Below are 27315 nucleotides of genomic sequence, written 5' to 3'. Positions count from 1 at the left end.
GAGAAAGGGTCTCTCCTTCATCCAGACCTTTGGCGATCTGTCTATTAATCTGTGACATGGAGCACATTTTGAGCGGAAAAAGCGGAACGGGGAATTATAAAATATTAATATTTAACTACATTTATTGATTAAAATGCTTGTATTCAATAGATAAGTTGAAAAGATGAACATATTAAAAGGAATTACAATGAATTAAGTAAATATAAATTTAAAAAATTAATACAAATGTCTATTTGTCACTATATCGTTCCGCTTTTCCGCTCAAAATGTGCTCCATGTAATATAATAGCGTTTTCGATTGGGGTGCACTGGCTGCACTGAATGTCAGGCGCGTGTTCGATTGGTAGTGCCAATGCGCACTTGGCTAGTGTTGCGTGTTCGTTTGAACGCACAACACTCGCATAGTGCGCACTCAGTGCGCACTAAGTGGCACGAGATATTTTGACGGTGCCAGTTCAGTGCATTGGATGCATGCAAGCAGTAGGGCATTCTTTTGAACGAAAATTCGACATAATGAGCAATTCGGATTTGGCTCTCTTTAATATTTTGGAGACATTTTTGGAATCTTCTTCTAGTTCAAGCGAGCAAGAAGAAATAATTACAACTCTTCGAACTAGAAGAATAATTCCAAAAACTGTAAATTATGTAGAATGTGTGAAAAAAATAGATAATGACACCGTAAGTGTTATATCTTTTTATATAAACATCGAACCTATACCCTTTTTTAAAATATAATTAATGTACTTAATGTAATAGCATTTTTATACTGAATAATAATAATTTTTATATTTGTCATACGTGATATTCTTGATCATCTTCTATATTTAATTACATATAATAAAAATCATTACTTAACTGAACACAAGATGTCGAGGTTACTTTTTCGTTCTTCCCGGAATCTAGTCAACTCAAGTGGCACTGAAAATTTCGGCGTGTTCTTTTTCACCTGCACTATTCAGTGCAACCCATGGAACTTGTCCAGTGTTCGTATGAACTGAGTGCGCACTGGGTACTTATTACGGTTCTTTGGGTGAGTTTGTTCACGAGGTAAAAATCACAAAAGTGATAGATTTACTAGGTTGTCTACGTTTCTATTGGTCAAAATCTAGTGAATCTCTCATTTTTGTGATTTTTATCTCGTGAGCAAACTCACCCAAATAACCGTAATAGGTACTCTGGTGCGCACTAACTTTTTCCCAATCGAAAACGCTATAAGGCAATCAAAACAGACGGAACGGAACGCGCGGAAATGCGGGACTCTAGTAAAGTTTAGTTACTTTTTCTTCCGCGTTTCCGCGTTTCCGCGCGTCCATGTAATCGCACCCTAATCGCACCCTAAAGGTATCATTTCATGTGCAGCATACTGCCGCAGCAGTTTGTTGCTATTGGTGAAGTTCAATTGAACGAACAGCAAACGCAGCAAAGCAAAAGAACACGCAACTAGTTGATTCTAATTATTGTTATTCTTATATTAGTTAAATAATGGATTTTAAGAATAAAATAGATTATTGTGAGAATATAAAAGCAAAAATCGTATTTTAAACGTCGAAATAATAAGAGAACAAAGAAATATGCTCTAATAAATTTTGATCACGTGACTGATTTACTGCTGCAGCATGCTGCGTATGAAAAGGCACCTTTATGTTTACGCTTATACGCTTAAGGTGCCTTTTCATATGCAGCATGCTGCAGCAGCAAATCAGTCACGTGATCAAAATTTATTAGAGCATATTTCTTTGTTCTCTTATTATTTCGAGATTAAAATTACGATTTTTGCTTTTATATTCTCACAATAATCTATTTTATTCTTAAAATCTATTATTTAACTAATATAAGAATAACAATAATTAGAATCAACTAGTTGCGTGTTCTTTTGCTTTGTTGCCTTTGCTGTTCGTTCAATTGAACTTCACCAATAGCAACAAACTGCTGCGGCAGTATGCTGCACATGAAATGATACCCTTATGCAAAAGTGTGTGCTCCTGCTTCATGTTTACGGTTATGCGTCTATGCAAAAGTGTGTGCTTACTGCTTTACATCATGATTTCTAGGGACTCTATTGCTGCGCGGGAAAAAGTGACGCAATAAGAAGGGGTTCATTGTTTGGCTACCACATTCCTTCTGCTTCACGCGATATTGCATCCTCTGTGCCTTTGTGCAGAAACCCAAGAATCACGTTATCACTAAGCGGTTTGGTCTATTAAACGCAGCACGCGGCAATAATAAGAGAAAGTACATGTGCCTCAGTGAGCTCGTATTAAAATCATTCAAGTTACATAAAACTCATTACGATTTATGTGTAAAACGCAGATCATCACCATACTATTTTAACTTGCTGATTGCCATCTCGACATTTATTCTTCATCGGTTGCTGCGAAAAATCAAGAAGACGAAAAGGAGAACAACCTAATCTATCTTCAATAAATTTGTTTTTTAAACAAATATAGATAGTTATCTTACATTAGTGATTTGCGAATATATATGGGAATACATTCGGTAAGTTTTGAGATTTTTTCTCCTTTTTAAGTAATAAGTATTTTTGCTTCATTTGGAAATACCTAAGATGTATACACTTCTTTTTATATACTAGGTATTAGATCGATACAAACTGACTTGTTCTAGAAATATCCAGAATGAGAATCTAGAAATACAACTATTATAAATGGTGTGTATGTTCGAGATTACTGGTTTTAAAATGCATTTATCAGGAAGATTTGGAATATTTTTCCTTTTGTTACTATGGCGGTTGATGTCAGTGATCATAGTACAAACTGCTCATGTGCCAGACGAATACTGGCAATCCCTCGAAGTAGCTCATCATCTGGCATTCAATTATGGATATCTTACATGGGAATGGACAATAATGATTCGCAGTTACATTTATCCATTTTTTATATCAATTCTGTATTGTACACTTGCTTTTCTTTCATTAGATTTCACATTGTTATTAACAATGTTGCCTCGTGTTTTTCAAGCGACTTTCGCTGCTTATGGTGATTATAGATTTTATAAGTGGACCAAATGCAAGTGGATGTTGTTGGTCCTATGCTCAAATTGGTATTGGTACTACTGTGCTTCGAGAACACTGATAAATTCAGTGGAGACTGTCTGCACTACAATAGCATTATCAATATTCCCATGGCAAGATAATCGTGTGCAAAGTACAAAGTTTTTATGGATTGTAGGCTTTCTCTGTATGATAAGACCTACTGCTGCAATTATATGGTTTCCATTATGTTTACATCACATTTGTTCAAATGTAGAAAAGAAAGCATTACTTGGTCATTATGCAATGATAGGTACTTCTTGTTTCTTGATTTCTGTATCAGTAGATAGTTACTGTTATGGAAAATTTGTGATAACCCCTTGGAAGTTTTTCCAAATAAATGTGCTTAAAAGTGTCGGAGACTCATATGGCAAAGAACATACATTATGGTATATCTTTGTTGGTTTACCTGTAATACTAGGGTTATATTACATTCCATTTTTGATTGCTGTTTGGCAAATATTTAAACATCCTGCTTACTTCCATCGAGAATTAATTATGTTTGTAATAATCGGTTGGACGCTATTCGTCTATTCTTTTTTGTCTCATAAAGAATTTCGATTTATTTTACCGCTTTTGCCGATGTTAATTTATATAAGTTCCGCTTGCACTCGTCGTTTAAACGTTAGAATTACGGCATTTGCACGTAAAAGTATTTTAGCATTATTAATATGCAGCAACATTGTACCCGGATTTTATTTTTCCTTGATTCATCAACGGGGCACCTTAAATGTAATGGAGCTCTTACAGCAGGAAATTTATGCTATTCCTTCACCAATAAATGTGTTAATTCTCACTCCTTGTCATGCTATGCCATTATATAGTCATTTGCATGTAAATGTATCGGTAAAATTTTTAACTTGCAAACCTAATTTAGATAATTCTAATGATTACCTTGATGAAGCAGATCAATTTTTTGCAAATCCAACACTTTGGCTTGATAATAATTATGTTAATAATAAAAATGCTACATTACCAACTTATGTAATAATATTTGATAATGTTGTGAATGAAATAACTGACTTTTTATATAGATATAAACTAATTGCCAAAATATTTTATACACATTTTCCACAATCCAATTATGGAGAATATGTGTTATTGTATAAAAATGTAACATTTATTTAAAGAATGATGTACATTTTATATATGTAAATGTTAATGAAGTAAACGTTTATTTATATCAGAATAATAAACGTGTCATAAAATGTATATTTCTATAATTTAGTTCATAATTAGTTTCAAAATATATTTTAAAGGTTTCATATATTAGTAAAATATATTTAAAGTTTCATATATTAGTTTCAAAATATATTCAAATATTTTAAATATATAATTTCAAAAATTCGGATTAATAAAAAAATTTTTTTTATATTTTATAATTTATTTAGAAGAAACTTTATTTTTACTTTTAATATTGAAATAGTGCTATTTTTTCTTTCTTATTCTTTTATATAAAATATTCGATTTATTACATTATTATATAATATTATTTAATAAATTATTTATTGTATAGAGTACTAGAACAGGACACCTAATTATCTTTACTTCTGACAAGATAAAAATACTTTAAATATAATTTAAATGTTGAGATAAACATTTCGATTTTGATTGCTTATAACTCAGTTACAAATTATATTAATTTACAAAAAAATATTTTTGTCATTTGAAACCAGACGCTGTTTCTTATATTTTTGCAGGGTTGGGAAAGTTACTTTATAAAAGTAATTAGTTACAGTTACAGTTTTTTTCATTAAAAAGTAACTAGTTACAGTTACTTAAAAAGTAACGAGTCGTTACTGTGTAGTTACTTTCTTGCGATGAAAATAAAATATCAGATCTATACTTAATAAAAGAAATTTAAAGGTAAAAGAATGAAATCATATACATATAAATATGTTCTCTAAATACATGTTTATTATATATAGTTATTTATTATAATTATACATTATTACTTATTATAAGAATTAAAATTATAAAAGTCTTTAACGTTTCGAGAGCATTATAGAGTTTCTATTTATATTGTATATACACATAGTATATTTTTTTTTTTTATTTTACCACTTCCTCCGTAAGGAGGAAATTAATGTACTTTTATTACAATCTGATCGGATTCGGTCAATGAGTAATTTTGTTCAGTCCTAAACTAACTATATAAATTGTTACCAAACTGATGTTCCGCTCTGTAGCGAACCTCAGGTTCCAACTAACTATTTAGATAATCTGCTTTTTATTCATTTCTTTACTAGTTCAAAGGGTTTTATCCTCTTGAGTCTTCTTGTCAATCTTGTGTTATTCAGAAGCTGGAGGGCCTCCTTATTCACATGTTGTTGAAGTCGTTGTTCATGACTCCTAGCTATTTTAGTTATAGTTTGATTAACTGTATCTACCTCCAGGTCTCTATGGAGGTCACAGTTTCTAATATACCATGGGGCATCAACGATGCTTCTTAGTACCTTGTTTTGAAAGCGTTGTATTATGAGAATATTACTCTTACTAGCACAGCCCCATAGCTGTATTCCATATGTCCAAATAGGTTTCAAGATTTGTTTGTATAAAAGTACCTTGTTGTATATAGACATTTTGGAGTTTCTCCCCAGCATCCAGTACATTTTTCTAAATTTGATTCCTAGTTCTCGTTTTTTCTTAATGTGAGTTTTCCAGCGCAACCTCGAATCAAGAGTCATGCCCAGATATTTTGCAGTATTAACAAATGGGATTTGAATGTTATTTATTCTGATTGATAAGTGTTTAATTTTTTTATTGGTGAAGTTGATATGAGTAGTTTTAGTTTCGTTCAGTTTTATTCTCCACTGTTTTGTCCATTTTACTATTTTATTTATGGATACTTGTAGCTTATTGGCTGCTTCTAAATGATTTTTGCTAATGGCGAGGATCGCTGTATCATCTGCAAAAGTGGCAATTGTATTAGTTCCAAGGTCAGGTATATCGCTAGTGTATAAGAGGTACAACACAGGTCCCAACACACTTCCTTGTGGTACCCCTGCCTTGATTTCCTTTAGTTCAGAGTATGCTTCCTCTTGTTTTATTCTGAAGTATCTGTCAGTAATATAGGATTTCAATAGTTGGGAGTACTGCTTAGGTAGGCACTTGTTCAGCTTGTAGATCAGACCTTCATGCCACACCTTGTCAAATGCTTGCGCCACGTCTAAAAATACTGCAGAGCAGACTCTTTTCCCTTCTAACGCCTTTTCTATCTTACTGGTTATCCTGTGAATTTGGTCTATAGTTGAGTGGTTATTTCTGAATCCAAATTGGTGGGTTGGGATCAAGTTTTTTCTGTGTATAATAGATTTTATTCTTTTTAGTAGTAGTTGTTCGTAAAGCTTCGAAATCACTGGCAATAGGGAGATAGGCCTGTAAGATGAAACCTCATGTGGTGGTTTTCCAGGTTTTGGCTATCATCATAACTTCTGCAACTTTCCACATCATTGGTACGTACTTTAGTCTGAATGACGCATTAAAAAGGTAGGTTAATTTGACTATGGCTTTCCGCGGGAGTTGCTTTAATACTTCTCCGGTAATTAGGTCAAATCCTGGAGCTTTCTTAAGGTTTATGTTTTTCTTAATTTGAGTAGCAATCTCCTCTGGAGTAGTGAGAGTAATTTCCTCCTTCTCTTGTTCAAGGTCTTCCCAATTTGGTTTTTCATTATTTACGTTAGGTTGGAACGTGAATTCTAGGTGCTCAGCGAATCTATTAGCTTTTTGTTCATTATCACGAGCCCAACTCCCATCTGGATTTCTGATGGGATGATTTTGTGTGATAGGTCTTTTTAATCTCTTGGTAGCCCTTCACAGGGTATAGTCGTTGGCTCTGTCACTTGATAGCTCTTCCAGGTAATTACCAATCGTTTCATTTTTAATGCGTTGGATTTCCCGTTTTAGTTGTTGTGCGGCATTGTTCAGTAGGGTTTTATCTCTAACAGCTCTGGTTTGATGCCATTTTCTTCTAAGCTTCCTTTTTTCAGTTATCTTTTCCCTGATTTCTTTAGGATAGTTATTGCCCTTTGTCCTATATTTTATAGTAGGTGTATTATTCCAGGCTGCTTGCTGAATTGCTACATTAAATATTTCTACTTCTTTATCTAATTGCTCATTTGTTTTTAATGGGACCTTTAGGTTGATATTTTTGTCAAGGTTTGATTTACATAGTATATAATGAAGCTATAATGATCTCTTTCTTCTCACAAATTAATTTTTTCATCATTCCGAGAATATTTACTTCTTATGTGAAAATCTTATATTTTGCCGATATCGAAATGCCGCAAGTCGATTTATAAAGCATCAAAACGAGATCACAAGAAAACTGAAATCGTTATCGTGGTCTCAGATTTTTCCTAGGCTGACCTAGGACGACAGATATGAGAGATATATCTAGCTACAGACGTTATAATATCGATATTGAGAAATCGGAAAATCGTAGCCCCGGCGAAATATTTAAGTAACTACACTAGAAAACAGCTCTTTCTTTGTTTAGTATCTTTCTTTTATATTGTCTCGTCAAAGTAAACAGAAACGCACAATATTTTACGTTGCTTTGGATTATTGAGATTACCTACAAAATCTCATAACAAATTTAACTCCCTTAATTATATCCTCTTTTAAATAACTTCCTTTTTTCTCATGCTTTATAATTTTATACGTCTACGTCATTTAATATCAGATAGCCTTAGTAAAAAGAATTGCAGATTTTCTAAATAAACTAAAATAAAATTATAATGTATTCTTTCTAATTCATAAAAATTACAGCTTTCTTTACAAATTCCATTCATATAAAAGCAATACAATTTCATACGTGCTTTTTTTAGCATTTTATATGAAAATTATTTACTCATTCAAACTTTAAATTTTTACGATCATTTTTTAATATATACAGGGTGTCCCAAAGCACCCTTAACAACGCTCGTGAGGTGATAGAGGAGATCAAGATGAACAAAAAAGTCTTATACCATTTTGCGATATTTGCAATTATAAGCGAAATATTTAATGTTAAATTCAGGCAAATAAGAGCCCGCTAAGGGCTCTTATTTAACTTTAAATAACTTAATTCGTTATAACGGGTGCACTGGGTCGTGTTATAGTTTGAGCGGCTCGAGCGCTTTCCTTAGCGGGCTCTTATTTGCCTGACTTTAACATTCAATATTTTACTTATAATTGCAAATATCGCAAAATGGTATAAGACTTTTTTGTTCATCTCGATCTCCTCTATCACCTCACAAATGTTGTTAAGAGTGCTTTGGGACACCCTGTATAAATTCATATCTTGACACTTTTTTTTATTATAATTCTTGTTAATATAAATTGATACAATGGATCTGTTTTTTGTTCCTGAACTGCTGCATTAGTTCAGAGGTTATCTTTTTTGCTCGACATTGGAAAGAAAAGGACAACCTCTGAACTAGTGCAGCAGTTCAGGAACAAAAAACAAAAAACAGACCCAATATGTTATAATTTATTAACGATTTAATATTTAAAATTTTAATAAAAATTTTTATTAATTTTTAAGAGGATTTGATACTCAATTGTGTCATCGTTGAGATGTGCTCTTTGAGGCGTTAATACTAAACCACCAACGCTAAACATTCGTTCCACAGATGCACTGCTCGGAAGTGCCGTATTATATTTAATAAAAAGTTTTTTAATTGTAATGTAATCTTTTAATATATTAACATTGCAATTACTTGATTTTAAGAATCGGTACAGTTCTTCTTGTGTATAGACTCAACTTCTTTTGTTTGCTGGTCAAAAGCAAAAAAGTCATCGTTGTTGAGATTTTCATCGTTTGGAGAACTCTCAGTGGAACGAATTCCTAATAGGTCTTCTAAATAAGTTTTAGCGAGTTTTTTTTCTTCTCCATGTATCCAATTTAATTTAAATTTGGGATGCAAACAACTTGCAATAATAAGTTCTTTTTTTTCAAACAATGAGGAAAATCTAAAATTATACAGTCAGAAGTCAGAATCAATGAATATTGTTTTCTAAAAATAATAAATAACATGTTCATTAAAATAACAAATTACCTTTTATTTAAACCTTGTTGAAGAGCTGCGATTAATGATTGGCAATGCGTAATTTCATTTTTATTAAGTTTCTCTAATTTTTCTTTTAATGTTTTTAAGATCGGTAATAAGTATCCCATATACATCCCTTTCTCGCTTTGCAATATATCTAAAGATTGTGCTAAAGGTTTCATTACCTAAACGAAATAAAACGAGAAAAAGATACACGTTATTAGTTATTAAATACATATTACAATCTTTATATATACATATTTATATATTTATGTTTCATATTAACAACTTATAAATTTATCTAAATACCTGACAATATTCTTCTATGAATTTCATTTCATTTTCAGTCAATCTTTGCAAATTACAATGATCAAGGCATTGATTGATTTGGTCGGGATCATTTTTTAAAAATGTTGCTAGTTGCATTACAGAATCAAAAGTAGAGTTTCATCTACGAAAATAAAAAAAGATGAAGGTATATTAGAAACTTATAATTTGAAAAAATATTTATATATACTCATATGCAGAATTAAATAAAAACATGATTAAAATTAAAAAACAGTAAATATACAATTTATTTAGTTATAAAATTGAAGACAGTTGTAATGTTTTTTACTATTGTGTCGAGAGAATATCTATGGAAAAATAATATTGATATACATATAAGCCACTGCGTGACTTGTACATAAACATTGCGAATATTATTTTTAGACACTGATAAAAATCATTAGGTACATCTATTATCATTCTAAGATCAAATAAGTTTCATATTTACAATCTAATGCAATAATAAATTTTTTTACCTGGTAATAACAGGAGTTTTTAAATAGACACCTAAAATTTCTTTTATTTTGTCAGATATTTGTGTAGATTGATTTTGTTTACTCCATAATTTGGTTAATTTAGCAAATGTCAATCTGTATAGTTTTTTATATGAAACATCATTGTCTAGAGCTTTCTCGGAATCTTTTACAGCGACAAGATTTAAACTGTGACTCACACATCTATGATGTGATGGGAGAATAAGCGAATCTTCTGCATCCATATCTTCTATATCATCTTTAATTAAAAGATCACTTAAATCGTGAAATTCTATAGCAGTAGATGTTTCATCTTCGTCCTCGTTTTTTACAAAATTCCTAAAAAATATTTAAAAATTTTACTCTCATGAATTATATTAAAATATTTTATATGTCAATTATGTTTTGTTAATTATATTTTTTATTTTTATTATACTTTAATTATATATATGCTATTATACCTTAATTTTAATTGTTTTAGTTAATTTTTTGTATTATATGTAATAAGATAAAAGGAGTATGTAAGCGAGATGAAGAATGCCACATTCGTTTGAATATCCAAAATTAAAATATAAAATGTAAAAAATATACACAATATACTTTGAAACAAACTCTTACCGAAAAGCTTTAACAAAGTTGGATCCACTATCGGTAGTTACATAACACACTTTATTTTGGATATGATACTCGAGAAAGACTGAGTTAATTGCTCGAGCTAAAACATCGTATGTATGTCTGCCTTTCATCCTACGGCAAGCCAATGCAGCTGATTCTCTCTCGAAAGTTACGGGATTCACCCAATGAATAGTTATGCCTAAATAACTCCTATAAATTTAGATTTTAATTTATAAAATTTGAAAAAATTACAATAAAAAAATATAAATATAAAGTAACATTACTAGCCTTTTTGTTTTGCTCCACAAATCTGCGGTAGTTGCAACTACTTCTACTTCTGTCAATTTTTTTTCAAGAGCAGCCTTCATTTTATATGTTTCACAAATTTTGTTTCTTAATGTTTTTCTGCACATTATACGGATATGTGAAGGAAGTCCAATTCTAAGTAAATTAATGAATGCTGGACTATCTACAGTAGAAAGAGGTTGAATATCTTCAATAATAAAACGCAGTATCGCTTTATCTACTGCTTTTTGAGTAGCTATTGAGCTCCCAGAGCCTCATCTCTCCAATCTTTGACATTTATTTGGAACATTCGGAGGATCTTCATTTGAATGTTTATTTGATAATTTCAGTTTTGCCTTATCTATGTTTTGCAACAAGTGTGGATGTTTTTCCTATTAATTTTGTTTTGTCTATTAATTTCATACACACACCAGAAAGAGTAAGAAACGGAAAAAGAAGATAGAAATAATTATAATAAAAATGTATCAATAGTCTTCATAATTTAAATATGTACATAAATAATTTCACAATAAAAAGAAAAATAATAACACATAGTAAAATTTTTTTTGAAAAGTAAAAAGAATTTTTACCAAAAATCTTATGAGAAAAATTAAAAATTAGTTTTTAGAAAAGTTTTGTACTAATATTGTATTAATATTTATTTACATTAAAAGAATTTTTACACATGCTTTTCTCAATTTAAACAATTATAAATTTGAAAAAAATGTTTAAAATCGTAATTTAAATAATTCTAATTGTTTAAATTGAAAAAAACGTTGTGTTCAAATCATATATTTAACATATCATACTCTTGTAACTTTTGATACCTATTTGATGCTTTATGCACATTATATTTGCTTCAAGAGGTTGAATGTTTTGTATATTTGAAAATCTAAAAGTTGAATTAAAAAAATTAAAAATATAGCTTACTTATATATATATAATTTTAATTTTATTATACTTATTTATATTGATTTTTTATGTAAAAAAGGGAAATAAATTATTTTTTCAATTTTATTTTAAAACAAAAAGATTTATGGATTATTATATTCCTTAAATTGTATATAATTTGCATAGATTCGATTCATTAATTTAAATAAAAAAAATTTGAGTGTAAAAATACAAATATCAACATTCCACACTAAACATATTGTTATTATTTGCTTATTCATTATCACAATTGTCAATTCATATTTATTTTTTAAAATTACTAAAATAACAATTATATAAAAGATTGAATTTAATAGAAATACAATAAACTATAGGAATCAGAAATAACCTTACATACTAAAAATAATTTTTTAATAAAAAATTTATGTAAAAACTTACACTTATATGTTTTCTTAAATTTGAAGTGGAAGTTCTGCTAGCATGAGTAATTTTACTTCCAATGCAAATTTTACACAAAAATGCGAAGTTTTTCTCGTTTCCAAGTTTTTGTTGCAACTGAAATACTTCTGCATATGCTGGCCATGGCATTTTATGATCATTTTCTGAAGATTGAGATGCCTCTACTGCTTGAACATTTTCTGAAGATTGAGATGCCTCCATAACCTCCATTGCTTGAACTTTTTAAACGTAGACAAATATAAATATATATTAATAATTAATATATATTAGAGTTATATTGTAATTAATATTAATATATCATATATCCATAAAGTGTTATACAAGATACACGTGTAATCAATGCTATAATAAACTAAAATTTAAAATTAAATAAAATTTTGAAGAAGTAATAATAATAACAAATAATAATATCTTAAAGAAAATCACAAATAAAAGAGAAAAAACCAACGAAAGGCGAAATACAACACTTACCTCGTATCTTACCCGCTAAACAATATTTTGTTGCAAAAACGTTTTTGTAACATTGCAATATAGCCGTGCGACGTTTTACGTTTTGTTGTATTAACCTTTTGGCAACGTTTCAGGAACCAGAAATGTCCCGATTCAATTACCTTACATATGCGACGTCGAACTTGCAACGCGTTTTAGACGTTTGAGAAACCTTATATGTGCGACGTCGCATTTACAACGTTTTTGCGACATTTGTAAAACTTGCATGAAACGTTAGGGAAACGTTACAAACTTTAATTCTAAAAACAACGTTTATACAACGTTCTTTATACAACGTTCCAGGAACTTATTTTCCGCTTCATGGTTAATTTGCAACGTTTTTGTAACGAATGTATAAGGCACAGTCTAAAATGAGTCATTAATTGTTGATCAGATGTGTCCTAATAAGTCGTAAGTCATAATTATGACTTACGACTTATTAGGACACATCTGATCAACAATTAATGACTCATTTAGACTGTGCCTTATACATTCGTTGCAAATTAACTTTATATATTCGTTACATGTGTAATAATACGATCAGTGAAAAACAAAAATTATTTGCATATTAATTACATATTTATTTGTATACACATATACAACAATATTTTGATAAAATAAAAAAATTAAAACATTAATTATATTAAGATATATTATTATATATTTATATGTATTTTTAAGATATTTATTCTAATTTATAAAATAAATATTATTATATTTTAATATTGCACTATTAATGCATTTGCAGGGTCGGCTGAACGCCATATGAGTTCATGTACATTTCCTTATCCGATCTGATTTCTAAGTGCTTTTGCCTAAGACAAGAAAAAAGACACAAAATCAATTCAGCTGTATAAAAATAGTAATTCATTTAAGTAAAATGAAAAAAGTACCTGCTCTCTATCATAACGTGTTTTGGCATATTTAAGCCAGGCGGAAACATAATTTACATAATGTCTATCCGTTAACATCGGATAATGCTTTCGAGCAGCCTCTATAAAACGCAAGAAAAAATTAAAGATTAATAAATTGATTTATATAATTTTGTTTCAAGTTAGGTCAATGCAGAAAGTCTTACTTTTTATGATATCTATTAGTAGAAGTGAATTTATAGCAAAGTTTCCTTTCTGGCCTTTCCATGAACATTTCATAGCCAATTTATTGGAAAACATTTTTTCCAAGCTATGTTTTATTTGATCTTGGGGTGAGTCTCCTCCAAGCAAATAGAAAAATGTTTCCTGAAGCATATAATTATTACAATTATAACGACATACTACATTTTTCATACATAAATAATGTCGAAACATTTTTCAATCTTTTATAATTTACATGTCTAATTGAATATACGATGCAATTATATTTTAATTGTATAAATAAGTAAGTGAGGAATGTACACTACACCCGTCAATGATTCCTTCCCATTCCTCCTAGAAAATAAATAAGACGATGCTATATATAGATAAACTATAAAGAATCTATAACGCTCTATTTCCTAGAGGAACGAATCATTGACGGATAGTGTATATATTATCACCAGTTGTTTTTTTCCATCTTCATCATTCTTCAATGAAGTGTCATACTGCAGCAATTTTCGATGCTTTTTAAATGGTTTTGTAGGGATAGTCGAAAAATTATTAAATCTTGGACCTGCTGCTGCAAATATTACTGGTTCGTCGTTTTTTTGTTTTAATTGCTCAAAAAATTCATTTTGTTGTCTTAATAGCGTTTTAATCTCTATCGTGTTCTCTAAAATCTTGATTATATTCTGGCTATCTGTAAAATTACAATTAAATATTATTACATAATTGTTATTATTGTTGCTGTTGTGTAGTTGTTTAAGTAATAAAATAACAATAAATATTAATAAATGATATTGATAACCTGATGGAAAATCTTCAAAGATTACGTTTTGTGCGAATAAGTTATTTCTTGTCGGAGTTAGAGATGCGTTTCCAGCAATATTTTGCGGACCTAAATCTGTAGAATTAAAATATATTTTATATTATAAAAATGTAACTTCGGAAAGTAAGTCTTGATATATGAAAATAGTATTTGTTATTTACCGTAGATATACTACGATCAATAAATACGTGTATGTGAATGTTAAATATATACATATATATATACGTTCACATACCCTCTGTTGAGCAGGTTTCAAGATCCACAGTATTGTTTATATTATTGTTACGATTCAAAACCCCTATATCATCCGTTTGATCTATCTGATTTTCTTTATTATCGTTATTGTTTGAATCTAAATAAATACCAAATTAATAAGTACTCAAGACAAAACATTAACATTTCTATTTATAAACATTAAAAAATACTAACCTATATCACCTATATTACCATTTATTTTTTTATTGACGGTTGGAAGAATGTTGTCAATATTTGCTGGCAGATTTCTTGCAGTCTGTAGAACTTCACTTGATCGTCTACGTTCGATTGCAGGATCTGAAAAATAAATATTTAATAAAAAGATTCATCTAATCGTTGCAAAAATATTTACTTCTGTATTCACTTGTAAGACTGAATAAAGGCTGTTTATGTATTACGTAAACATATTTTGAACCAACACTTAACAAAATTAGAATTATTTGATTACAAAAAATATAATATTTATATTATTTTTATTTTATATAGGAGAATTTATATTATACATTTTTACTTTCTTATTTATATATTTAAAAAATTTAGTTTACTATTTTTAAACCGTAATATGTTACAAGAAATAAGAGTGTGTATTAATTTTCTTATTACTTTTTGCTCAATCATCTCTGCTTATGCAGATTAAAATGGAATGATTGAAATTCGCGATTCGCGAACAATTTTAAAGATCAAATTTCTAAAATTAAGGTACAGGTGTTTAGATAATGTCGATTTTTTTATTTTTGTTACATACTTTTATTTTTTAAGTACTTTAAAGTGTCTACAAATTTGTAATGGCTTATGTTTGCATCATCACATAGCCAGAAGTGTTGGAAAAAATAGTGAAGTAAAAATGTATAAAATTGTGCCGGAATTGATATTCGTGGTTATAAACGGCATATTTTCATTTTTCTAGATGTTTTCAGTGGTTTAAAAATTCAAAATTGTTTGTGACTATATATTATGGCATAGTAAAGTGTGTCTATATATAATAAAATGTGCAAACAAAAAGTATGAAAAATCCTGACTGTATCCCCTTACAAATTAAAATTAAATTCCTGAATTCAATTCTATTAGTAACGTAATGCACTACCTTAATTTAGTTCTATTAATAATGCACTACTAACGTACCAAATACGCTAGACAGCATCGGAGGTGGTGTCATTCTATGACTTTGGGAATTATCGCTGAAGTCACTCGTGTAATCATTTTGGCTCTTCTTTTTTACTTTCCTTTTGTTTCGGCCAGTTTCTAGCACTGATATATCTGTATCAGTTTTTGTTTTTCTTATTGCGAAATCTATGGCAGTCTGGTAATCATCTGTCAATCAAAATTATTTATATATATATATATACATATATGAAACCTCAGAAAACTCAGATAAACAAAATGGCTTAGGACTTTAATTTCGACATATAGCGAATTCGATCGGGTGCACTAGTGCACACTGAGTGTATATATAAAGGTTTATCACACACAAGTTCACAATGACACAAATAATTAAAAAAGGAAAATAATTAATAGTAAGAGCTATTATTATCATTATTCATATTGAACAACAATAATAATAGCGAATAATCTCCCAAAGTATTGCAGGTAATCACCCGGACACCCTGTATATACATATTATATATATTTGTACACAGCATTAATATATATATATATATATATATATATGTATATATATATATATATATATATTAATGCTGTGTACAAATATATATAATATGTATATACAAGGTGTCCGGGTGATCACCTGCAATACACAGCATTAATATATATATATATATATATATATTAATGCTGTGTACAAAATTGTATGAATTCGTTACATATATTTATTAGTCTTTTGAAATAAAAATAGTAATATTAATAACAATAAAGATTACCAGTTTGCAAAAAGATGTTTCTTATATTCCAAGTTTCCCAAGAACTTAATGGGGCTGTTCGTTTCTTGATTGCTCTGCGGATGTTTTTCTCAGGCCATTTGCATGTAATTTCGTTGTTTAAAATTGTTACCCATGTTGTCGGAACGACTTCTACTGCAGTCGTTTCTTCGGAATTCTCTGCAAATTCGACTACAGACCAAAGAAACTGAAATAACACAAATTTCATTTGTAATAAAAATGAATAAAAATATCAGAATAAGTAAATGCAAAATGTGAAAGTACCTTCTTATTGTACCATATAATTATATTAATTCAATTTTATATTAAAATTTAAATTCAAATAAGTATAAATTATTTACTGGTTTTACATTGATGTATTATATATTAATTAAAATTAAATGGCAGAGATCCTTTTGTGTAATTATTAATTAATTATTAAATATTATTATTATAATTACTATTATTAAATATTTGTTATTATTATTGTGTATGAATTAATGGCATAATTATAAACTTATTTTTGTGTAGAAATTTTACACATTTTGCTTGAATTTCGCTAATATTAACAGTATACGTATCTTCAGAAATATTTTGTACTTGTTTTACATTAAATAGTTCAGAAGAACAGGGTAACTTAAAAAACGTTGTTGATTCTGTAAATTTTCTTCCCGTTATGAACATTTCCAGTGTGTTAGTGTTTTGGAAAATACCGTCTACGCATAGTACAGACTTGTCCCTAAGCATGACGCAATTTTCTTTATTTTCTGTGCTGAATTCATATTTTCCAAAATCCACTTTTTTGTAGAATATACATCTTTCCTTATCAATAATTTGCACTTTACTTTGTTGATGTAAAATCGGATAAGTCTTGTCGTCTTGTTTCTTTTTCTGCTCTTCTTCCTTTAGTCTGTTACAAATTTGTTGTAAGGGATGTTTTGTTGTTTTAATTTTTCGTTTTATTTCGTACAGAAAATTTTCATATTTGAAACAACTAAATGTATCTAGTGGACCGTGCAACAAGCAGTCTGCAGGTAAATGAATGAGGCCGTGTACGTTATGATTGATAAACTCAGGACCATAAAGAACTGAATATTTTTGAACAAAATACTGAATAAGTTGCAAAGCATAATCATTATAAACTGAATATAATGCAGGACTACATAAAATGCGAATAGCGCATGATAATGTCATAAAATGTGTATACATGTTCTTGTTTCTCATATTTTGTAAAACGATCGGTCCAATGTACAACAAAAATTGTCTTAGTTCAGCAGCTTTAAAGTACTCTATGTCATCTAAGCTTCTTGGTAAGCGGCCAAAGTCTTTAGGTACATAATTCTTTAAAAATAATATTTGATCGTTAATGGCTTTTTTCTCATCATCAATAAAACGAATGTTTTTTGGTCCTCGTACCCAAAACATTATCAGTTTTTTCATTACACCGAGAAATACCAGATGCATACCATCAAGGGGTACTTGTGAAACTAACCCAATGTTAATATTTTTAAGAGGAGTTGTACCTTTATGAAATTCATCATCTAATTTATTTTTAAAACTTGCATCAGTTCGTAAGTCTACATTGGTATCTGGAAAAGCTAGTCGGTTATTAATAAAGGTACCACTTTGAGTACATTTAGTGCAACTGTAAAATCCAGTGTGACCTTTCGTACATAAAACGAATGATTTAGCTGGAGCATCGCAAAGTAATTTACTGACCTTTATTTTAACAGTTTTATTACATGTGTTAAACCATCCATGAAATCCATTATCTTGCAAATGTTTAAATTCTGTAACAAATTTACTTAAAAATTGATTAACATCAGCTGGTTTTGAGTGCCCGTGGTAAATTCCAGCTACAAAAGGTTTTGACGCATTTTGACTAATTGAATCTACATCTAGAGAAATCAAAATTGGCCAAAATTGACTTTTTGAACTGTTTGAAATCGGTAATCCGTCTATGTTTATACTAATGGGTAATACTGGTTCTGAATTTTGTAATAAGAAATTTTGCATATTAATACTGTCATTGATGAGTCTACGAATTGTATTCTCTATACCGATGTGACAATAGAAACCGGGGGGCATATTAATTATTTCATAGGGGCACGATTTGGTGTTTTTAAAAGAATACGCGAGTCTGCAGGAAACTTTGGATATGGCACTCGTAAAATTTGCAACAAATCGTTAATGGCTCGTTGGCTTAATAAATGTCTATACTTCAGAACCCATTGTTTAGTAGTATCAAGTACAAACTCTTCAGTCACTGATGAAACTTTATCGTCAAATTCTACGTTACATTTATGTAATTGAAAATCATCATCGACGAGCGTTTCAATATATCTTATAGATTCTGCCTCATCTATTTCTGTTGGAAATGCTGCAGTACATTGATTTTCGGTCTGTGCAAATTGTTCAATATTTATTTCATTTCTATTTCCTTTTTGCGTTGCTAACTGGAATGCAGTTTTAGTTTGTGATTTATCATGTATTTTAATTAATTTGTGATTTATCAACAAAGTTTCTAATAATTCTTTTCTGACTATTCGACGCATATGTCTTTTGGACACAAAGCATTTATTTTTTTTTCTCATATTTTTTTCTACTTCTAATCCGCTTGTGCGAGTGTTCACTTGGAACAGTAAAGTTTTCTAAAACGTAAAATATTAATTACTTTTTAGGTTAGTATAGGTTATAAATAAGCAGGGTTGGGAAAGTTACTTTGTAAAAGTAACTAGTTACAGTTACAGTTATTTCATTGAAAAAGTAATTAGTTACAGTTACAAGTTACCGATTTTAAAAAATAACTCGTTACAGTTATAGTTACTCAAAAAGTAACGAGTCGTTACTTTTCAGTTACTTTTTAAAAATAATTATACATTATTTTAAATATGAGGAGCTTACATTTTATGCACAATCACAGTCAAGTATTTAAAAAAATTTTTTAATGAAATAAGTGATTGATTTTTTTTGCGATTTTGCGATTACCATCAATGTATAACTCAAGGAAAACAGAAAAATCAAAATGATGTCAATTTGATGTTATATTGATTAAATTTATGTCATTTTTTGGTCAATATTTAATCAATATGATGTTAAATTGACAATTTTGACCTTCTGTTCTCCTTGGGGAATGACCTTTATATACAACAGTAACAATAGTTAGTAACTTACTAAATGGTAATCGCAAAGTCGCAAGCAAATCGATCAATTATTACATTTAAGAATTTTTTTAAATACTTTGACTGTGATTGGTCGATCTTAATTATGTGTTGTATTATTTTATGTACACTAAATATATATGAGAATTGTAGGTAAAAGATTAAATCATATGAAGATTCATATGTTACTGTTATCAGAATTTAATAACAATATAATGGCTACCATATTTGAACGATACTTTTAGCGCATGTTTCCAAAAAAAGTAACTCATAAAGTAACTGTTAAAATAGTTACTAGTTACTAAAAAAATGTAACTAAGTTACAGTTACAGTTACAGATGGAGAAAAGTAACGAAGTTAAGTTAAAAAGGTAACTGTAACTGTAACTTCGTTACAAGTAACTCGTTACTTCCCAACCCTGTAAATAAGTTTGTTACTTACCTCATGTAACTGATGCTGATTTCCCTCAGCAACAGAAGTTTGAGTGTGCGACGTCATTGATTTTTTTTTCTAACAATTGTTAGAAAAAAATCAATTAATAAGAAATATACGCTTATCCGGGCGTTAATTATATATGCAGGAAGCGTCCTTGCGGGAGGGCAATATAACCCAGGAATCCAACCCAAGTTAGCCAGATTTTGGATTCGATCACGTCAAAAACACTATTATTCTTGAGAACTTTATTACTGCACAAATCAATCGGCACAATCAATTATACGAAAAGACACGTTCGCACACTACGCGGTAAATCCCCTCGACTGCTCGGCACAAACAAGCACATCGCGCGTTGTCGCAACTCAAGCGACCAATCATAACGCGCGAAACAAAAAAGCGAATCGGTGAGTGGCAACCGCTTGCAACGCGCGACATTTGCCGCGTTCATCAATATGTCCCTTATTTACTTTCTGATATGCGCGGAGGCCGCCAGCGGTCGCAATCGAACAATTATAATAATAGGAGTAATATTTTGAGACTTATTTGTTGTAAAATTGCAATTTGTTAAAAAGTTATGATCATTTATCAACGATAAATTGCGAGTTTACTTTACGAGGCTGCAAAATTAAATCTTTTAATAATGTCGCATTTATAACGTTAATGCGGAGTAGTGAAATGTTTTTCAAAGTTGACGTTTTGAATGAAACGTTTCAAGTACGTAGCGAAATGAATGTTTTAGAAACATAGTAAATGCTACCATTGAAGTAACGTTTATAAAGTTGCAAAGAAAACGTTTCATACGAAATGTTACTTGAACGTTACAAAACGTTTCATTTGTGACGTTCCGAATTGTCAAATTTAATGTGGAAAAGCAACGTTTCTGGTACGTTCTACGAACTGACACTAATAAAACGTTAATTTGAGACGTTTACGGAACCTTTTATTACCGTTGCATGTAAACGTTTCAAATTTGCTTAATTATAGTCGAAATGTGACGTTACCAGAAAGTTACATGTTTAGCGGGTATCTTACTCAGAATCAGCCAGAGATGTTCTTATTCTTGGTATCAAACATAAAACGAAACACAAAACGTGCATGAGTACGTACAAGACTTGTTAATCCGTGGAAAAACGGATTCTCTACATGCGGTGAAGAGGACCCCCCCTCTCGCTCTTGTTCTCTCTCTCTCCCCCCTCCCTCCCTCCCTCCCCCTCTCTCTCCCTCTCTCGCTTTCTCCCTCTCCTCTCTTCCTCTTCCTTTCTCTCCCTCCCTCCCCTCTCTCCCTCCCTTCCTCCCCCTCTCCCTACCCTCTCCCTACCCTCTCCTTACTCTTTCTCCTCTTCCCCTCCCCCCTTTCTCTCTCCTCTCCCCTTTTTCTCTCCCCACCCCTTCTCTTTTCCCCTCCCCCTTTTTCCCTCTCCTACCCTCCTTCTCTCCCTACTTTCCCCCTCTCGCTCCCTCTCTACCTTCCTTTCTCCCCTCTCTCCCCCTCTCTCCCTTTCTTCCTCTTCCTCTTCCTCTCTCCCCCTCCCCTTTCCCTCCCCCTCATTCCTTCTTCCTCTTTTCTCCCCCCTTTCTACCTCCTTCCCTCCCTCCCTCTCCTTCTCCCCTTCCCCTCCCTGCCCCTCTACTTCCCCTTTCCTTCCCCCCTCTCCCTCCCCCTCTCCCTCTCCCTCTCTCTTTCTCTCTATTTTTCTATCTCTTTCGCAATCAATCAATCTGACAGAACGGAATCGAATGTACGAGAGCATGTGCTCACAGCTACGATATTTTAACTTATGTCGAGAGTACTATTCTGTTACCAGATTTGGGCGCTCGGCAATGACACACGTATAAAAATCACTATATTCTAGTGACTTTAACGTATACGGCTCTTTCGTCGTGTGTGTCCCCACATCAGGCGCTTCGGCTGCGGCCCAAATCTGGTAACAAATTAGTAGTCGAGAGCAGTTGGGAGCATGTGTATTGAAATGTACAGTACCGATAAAGATACTTGCGCAAGCGCAAGGCTGCCCAACGCGAAGTATAGAGATTTGAAATATATAATAAATGTAACTATTGAATTAGTTACTAGTTACCGAAAAAATGTAACTGAAGTTAAGTTACAGTTACAGATAGAGAGAAAGGAACGAAGTTAAGTTAAGTTACTGAAAAAAAGTAACTGTAACTGTAACTTTGTTACAAGTAACGAGTTACTTCCCAACCCTGTATTTTTGGATACTAAAAACAATGGCACAAACTAATTTTTACTAGTATATAAGATTTTTGAAATAATTGAGGTTTAATACGCAAGAAATAGCTTTTTTGCGATATTTAATTCTTTTTGTAAAAAAGATCAACATTTTAAAATTCTAATCAGAAGTTATGAATCTATTGTTCAATCCTTATAAAATGCATTTTTTATTTCGAATAATATATCTTTTGATTATGTAAATAGAGTTTCGCTTAAATATTTCGTCTATAATTATGAAGATATAATTATACTCATAATCATAATTTGTAATTTAGAACTATATATATATATATATATATATACAGGGTGATTCAAAACAACCGTTTGTCCTTAAAATGTCGTATTCCTGACTCAATTCTAAGACGATTTTTCCTTTGCCAAAATTTTATCTGAAGCTTAGTTTTTGAAATATAAAAAGAAATAGTTAGCGAATTACAGCACGAGTACGGGCGGTAATCAGGAGCGGCGCAACACATTATCCGACGCGGGCGATTACGTGGGCGCTCGAAGTGATCAGCTGTTTGTTACACGCGGCGTTTTGTGTGTGTGTGTGTGTGTGTGTGTGTGTGCGTGTGTGTGTACGCGTATACACACACACTCTCTCTCTCTCTCTCTCTCTCTCTCACTGATTCTTACCTTGTAAAGATGTTTGATGTCCTTTGACGAATAATTGTTGCCTGACTGGATACAATCCGATATTGACACACTGTGACACACTGCATAATGAAATCATTTTTTTGTAATAAATTCTATTGACACTTTGACTCACGCACTTGATTAAAAATTATTGTAATAAATAACTGATTACAAATTACAACACATAATCACAATCTGAGAGAATTTTCTCTTAGAATTTGCCCTGAAAATTGTGGTAATCGTAGGATAATATTGTATGGAAAAAATTTTATTAGAATTCCTCTAATTAATATTTATCACATTCAAAATAATAATATCACAATAAAATATGAAACATGTTTTATTAATTTTACTAAACCGTAAAGTAAAATTAATGAAATATATTTTATATTTTATTGTGATAAATATTATTATTTTGAATGTGATAATTATTAATCAGAGAAATTCTAATAAAATTCTTTCCATACCATATTCTCTTACAATTACTATAACTTTTAGGGTAAATTCTAAGAGAAAATTCTCTCAGTGTTTTGATTAATTATTAAAAATTACTTGTAAAAACGCGCGGCGCACACAGCACACGTTACTCGATGCGGACGGCAATAGTTTACACGGCAAGGAGACGACAATCATAATCACAATCTAAGAGAATTTTCTCTTAGAATTTACCTAGAAAATTATGGTAATCGTAGGACATTATGATGTGGAAAGAATTTTATTAGAATTTCTCTACTATTTATCATATTAAAAATAATAATATGTATCACAAGAAAATATAAAATATGTTTGATTAATTTTACTATACAGTTTAGTAAAATTAATCACACATATTTCATATTTTATTGTGATAGATATTCTTTTTAATGTGATAAATATTAATCAGAGAAATTTTAATAAAATTCTTTTCATACCGTATTGTCTCACAATTACCATAACTTTTAGGGTAAATTTTAAGAGAAAATTCTCTCAGTGTACCGATTAATTATTAAAAATTACTTGTAAAAAGGCACACGTTACTCGATGCGGACGACAATTGTTTACACAGCAAGGACACGACAACAGACTGCGGCGACGGACGACGCGACGCGTCGCGACGCTTCGCGACACGTCTAGACGATAACAATCACGCGGCGTTGCCGAACATGTGATTGACGCGAGACATGTATTAAAACGTATAATAATTATGTTATTAAAAAAGGCATATTATAACGTATTATAATTTTTTACGTTATAATACATTTTTTTTAATGACTTAACATTATCCGCCCGTTTTGCCCTTTCTTTTTAAGCGAGACGTGAGAAAAATAATTATGTTTTGCGAACAAGATGTTCCATGTATAAATGTATTGGTCGCTCTGAAAAGAGCGGATTGACTTTGGTCGCTCTGAAAAGAGGGGATTGACTTTGGTCGCTCTGAAAAGAGCGGATTAACTTTGGTCGCTCTGAAAAGAGCGGATTAATTTATAATAGGTGCTCAAAATGACCACCATCCATCCTTATGCAAGCTCTCATGCGTTTAAATAAATTTAATTGCACGTTCTCCATTACTTCCTCTTCGATATTCCAAATTACATATCGCAATCTGGTTTCTAAGTCGTCGACGTCCTCGGGAAGCGTTTTGTATATTGATTCCTTACAGTATCCCCATAAAAAGAAATCAAGAGGATTAAGGTCCGGGGATCTTGCGGGCCAACGTATCGGGCCATACCGATCCATGTGTGGACGAAGAAAAAAATGTGTATATATTTTGAACTAAATTAAAGTAGTCAACAGCTTGGGAACAAGCTTCACAGGCAAAATTAAGAACTAAATTAAGGGAATGATTGGTACAAGGTATATAAACAGCAGTGGGAGATAGAGTTCTTATTCTTGCTTGTAAACCATTGTATTTTCCCGACATGTTAGCGGCATTGTCGTAGCTTTGACCACGACAATTTTCAATGTCAAGTCCCAATTATTTAAGATTATTTAAAACAATCTCTTGCAAGTATTCGGCGGTATGTTTTTCAATTTTAAGAAATCCCATAAATCTTTCTACTACTTGCCCTTCATGTACATATCTTACAACAAAAGTTAGTTGGTCACAATGGCTTATGTCTGGAGTGGAATCAACTATAATTGAAAAATATTTTGCAGCTTTAATTTCAGCCGTGAAAGTATCAAGTAGTTTATCCTTCATCAGTTGAACAAATTCATTACATATATGATGAGATAAATAACTGGTAGAACCTTTTCCTTGATTTCCATAGCGACATAGATGTTCTGCTAAGAAATCGTCGAATTCGGCAAGATATATTAAGCAACTTAAATAATTGCCTCTATAAGGACTTTCAAGATTTTCATCGGATCCCCGAAAAGCTAGACCTTGTCTGGATAATAATTTGACTGTGACGAGTATACGCTTTAGGACTTTTCCCCAGTATTGTTCTTCTTCCTGAATTTGGTACCTTAATTTTATGTCTACTGTTCCGACTAAAGATGATCTTGTAGCTAATGTTACCATAGCGCTTAAATGAGATTTAGTTTCCTCATGATTTTTAAGTGTTCTTGTGAGATTTTTCCAATCATTATAGCCGGAATCACTTAAAAATGTAATTTCCTTCGAAAATAATTTGCAGGGACAACAGTACACAGATTTATTATGCGAATCATATATTAGTCATTCTCTTTTTAGTTTTTCTCCATTTGGTTTAAAGCGATAAAAATCGGATTCTTTTAAACATCTATAGTAAGTACGATTGCCATCTTTGTATATTTTACCCGTATCTTCGATAGTATCGCTCTTTGGCTTATTTTTAACTATACTTTCTATAAATTTATTATTCCTAATAATTTCAGCAGACCATTCAGACACTTTGAGAACCTTTTTAATTTCATTACTATTTATTATTTTTTCTTCTTGAGATTCTTGTACTCGTTGTAGACTAGCTTCGCTCTTTTCTTCTTGAGGTTCTTGTACTCGTTGTAGACTAGCTTCGCTCTTTTCTTCTTGAGGTTCTTGTACTCGTTGTAGACTAGCTTCGCTCTTTTCTTCTTGAGGTTCTTGTACTATTTGTAGACTAGCTTCGCTCTTTTCTTCTTTTCGGTTTCTATTACTATCAGTCTCGATAAATTCATGTGCCTCACTCGATGCAGGTATAAAAGAACCAGAATCTCCAATTTTATCTAATAATAAATGTTTACTGGTTTCGTTGATCATTTCGCCTTCGTCTTTTTCTGAATCTGATGTATTTTCATCGTGTACTTCATCTTTTGCCATAAAAAAGTTTGTTATTTTTGGCAATTGTTTTTTTGCTTCTTTGAGAATTTTTCGTTTTTTTTCGTTTTTCAAAACCAGAAGCGTGTTTATAATTCATTTTGTCTAAATCTAAAATAATAAATAATAAATAATATGAATGAATAATGTTAATTTTAATTAAAGTTAAACTTCCTTTATTTATATAGTATACGTACTTTCGTTTCCGTTTCTGATATAATGCTTCAAGACACGATCACACGAGTCACGACTAACAAGTGACATGCACGGCGCACGCACGAATCGGCCGCCGGCCGCCACCGGCCGCCGCCGAGGACCAACCGAGCAGTATACGCTGCAAGGTCGGGCCCTCGCAGCGACCGGGCCCTGAGGCGTGCGCCTCATGCGCCTCGTGTATAATCCGCCACTGAACTCGAGCACTTGTTAATTATTTGATAACTGATTTGTTAGAAAATTTTTTGGTTTCGTGCAGCTATGTAATGCGTCTGTATGATTGGCTCCTTTTGAGGACTTCGGTTGTAGGATACTTGTGGCCGAAATAACACACTCGAATAAAGATATTAGTTCTTGATTTTAGCTTCCACAGTTTTACAAAATAATTCTTAAATGTTATGTCGACTGTTAACGCAAGATTTTACAATAAGGTCAAATACACGGCACCCTTAATCGGGTTTAATAACATCTATAGTTGTAAAACTGGTCAATCACAGCCATTCCCCTGAAGAATGGAACGGCTGTGATTGGCTAGTCTTACAACTACTGTGTTATTAAACCCGATTAAGGGTGCCGTGTAAAGGACCTTATTGTGTCTTGGTATCGAAAACTGAGATATATGTATGTGTACGATAATGAAGATGACTACAAGATGTAGGGATAAGAGAAAAAGATTTATTAACAAACCCTTGGCTAAAATCAGGGATTTTTATAGGCTGAATTTAGGTCG

The 27315-nt window shown here is 31.2% G+C and overlaps 2 protein-coding genes, 1 long non-coding RNA gene and 1 pseudogene across 6 annotated transcripts; 1 reads left to right on the top strand and 3 right to left on the bottom strand.

Moving 5' to 3' along the window:
* The first annotated feature begins 1981 nt into the window (after positions 1–1981).
* On the top strand, positions 1982–4209 carry LOC114935438 (phosphatidylinositol glycan anchor biosynthesis class B). 3 transcript variants are annotated; one of them, XM_085488664.1, is made up of 3 exons: positions 1982–2232; positions 2311–2496; positions 2623–4209. In XM_085488664.1, the coding sequence occupies exon 3, from the start codon at positions 2663–2665 to the stop codon at positions 4172–4174; it is 1512 nt and encodes a 503-aa protein (XP_085344790.1). In that variant the 5' UTR covers positions 1982–2232; positions 2311–2496; positions 2623–2662; the 3' UTR covers positions 4175–4209. The 3 variants fall into 3 exon arrangements, with proteins under 3 accessions (XP_085344790.1, XP_029164117.2, XP_085344783.1); XM_029308284.2 differs by having other exon boundaries at positions 1982–2496; XM_085488657.1 differs by having other exon boundaries at positions 1982–2496; positions 2591–4209.
* A 4230-nt stretch (positions 4210–8439) lies between these two features.
* Positions 8440–11291, bottom strand: LOC114935063 (uncharacterized; annotated as a pseudogene). The gene is made up of 6 exons (XR_014926105.1): positions 10782–11291; positions 10497–10703; positions 9882–10217; positions 9388–9529; positions 9088–9263; positions 8440–9001 (listed from the first exon to the last, which is right to left on the bottom strand). The product of XR_014926105.1 is annotated as an uncharacterized LOC114935063 (transcript).
* A 270-nt stretch (positions 11292–11561) lies between these two features.
* LOC146724861 (uncharacterized) lies at positions 11562–12999 on the bottom strand. The gene is made up of 3 exons (XR_014926106.1): positions 12600–12999; positions 12108–12346; positions 11562–11670 (listed from the first exon to the last, which is right to left on the bottom strand). It is a non-coding gene; the product is annotated as an uncharacterized LOC146724861 (long non-coding RNA).
* Positions 13000–13293: 294 nt separating this feature from the next.
* On the bottom strand, positions 13294–20310 carry LOC114931327 (uncharacterized). The gene is made up of 12 exons (XM_085488666.1): positions 20254–20310; positions 18872–19107; positions 17381–17561; positions 16655–16859; positions 15897–16085; positions 14949–15071; positions 14755–14871; positions 14499–14594; positions 14152–14390; positions 13696–13855; positions 13511–13611; positions 13294–13432 (listed from the first exon to the last, which is right to left on the bottom strand). The coding sequence occupies exons 1-12, from the start codon at positions 20308–20310 to the stop codon at positions 13403–13405; spliced, it is 1734 nt and encodes a 577-aa protein (XP_085344792.1). The 3' UTR covers positions 13294–13402.
* Between the last annotated feature and the right edge of the window lie 7005 nt (positions 20311–27315).

The sequence above is a fragment of the Nylanderia fulva genome, unplaced genomic scaffold, assembly GCF_048542155.1.
Source record: "Nylanderia fulva isolate GAGA-0341 unplaced genomic scaffold, ASM4854215v1 Scaffold1126, whole genome shotgun sequence".
NCBI lineage: Eukaryota > Metazoa > Arthropoda > Insecta > Hymenoptera > Formicidae > Nylanderia > Nylanderia fulva.
Note: the sequence above shows the minus strand (reverse complement) of the source record. Positions and strands in the feature narration are given on the sequence as shown.

Bases quoted from the DNA above. Each gene is read 5' to 3' on its own strand.
- LOC114931327 (XM_085488666.1), bottom strand. From the start codon at position 20,310: ATGACGTCGCACACTCAAACTTCTGTTGCTGAGGGAAATCAGCATCAG. The intron at 19,108-20,253 runs GTAAGTAACAAA...ACTGCATTCCAG, and splicing joins ATCAGCATCAGTTACATGAG to TTAGCAACGCAAAAAGGAAA. The intron at 13,433-13,510 runs GTACTTTTTTCA...TTCTTGTCTTAG, and splicing joins CACGTTATGATAGAGAGCAG to GCAAAAGCACTTAGAAATCA.
- LOC114935438 (XM_085488664.1), top strand. From the start codon at position 2,663: ATGGTGTGTATGTTCGAGATTACTGGTTTTAAAATGCATTTATCAGGA.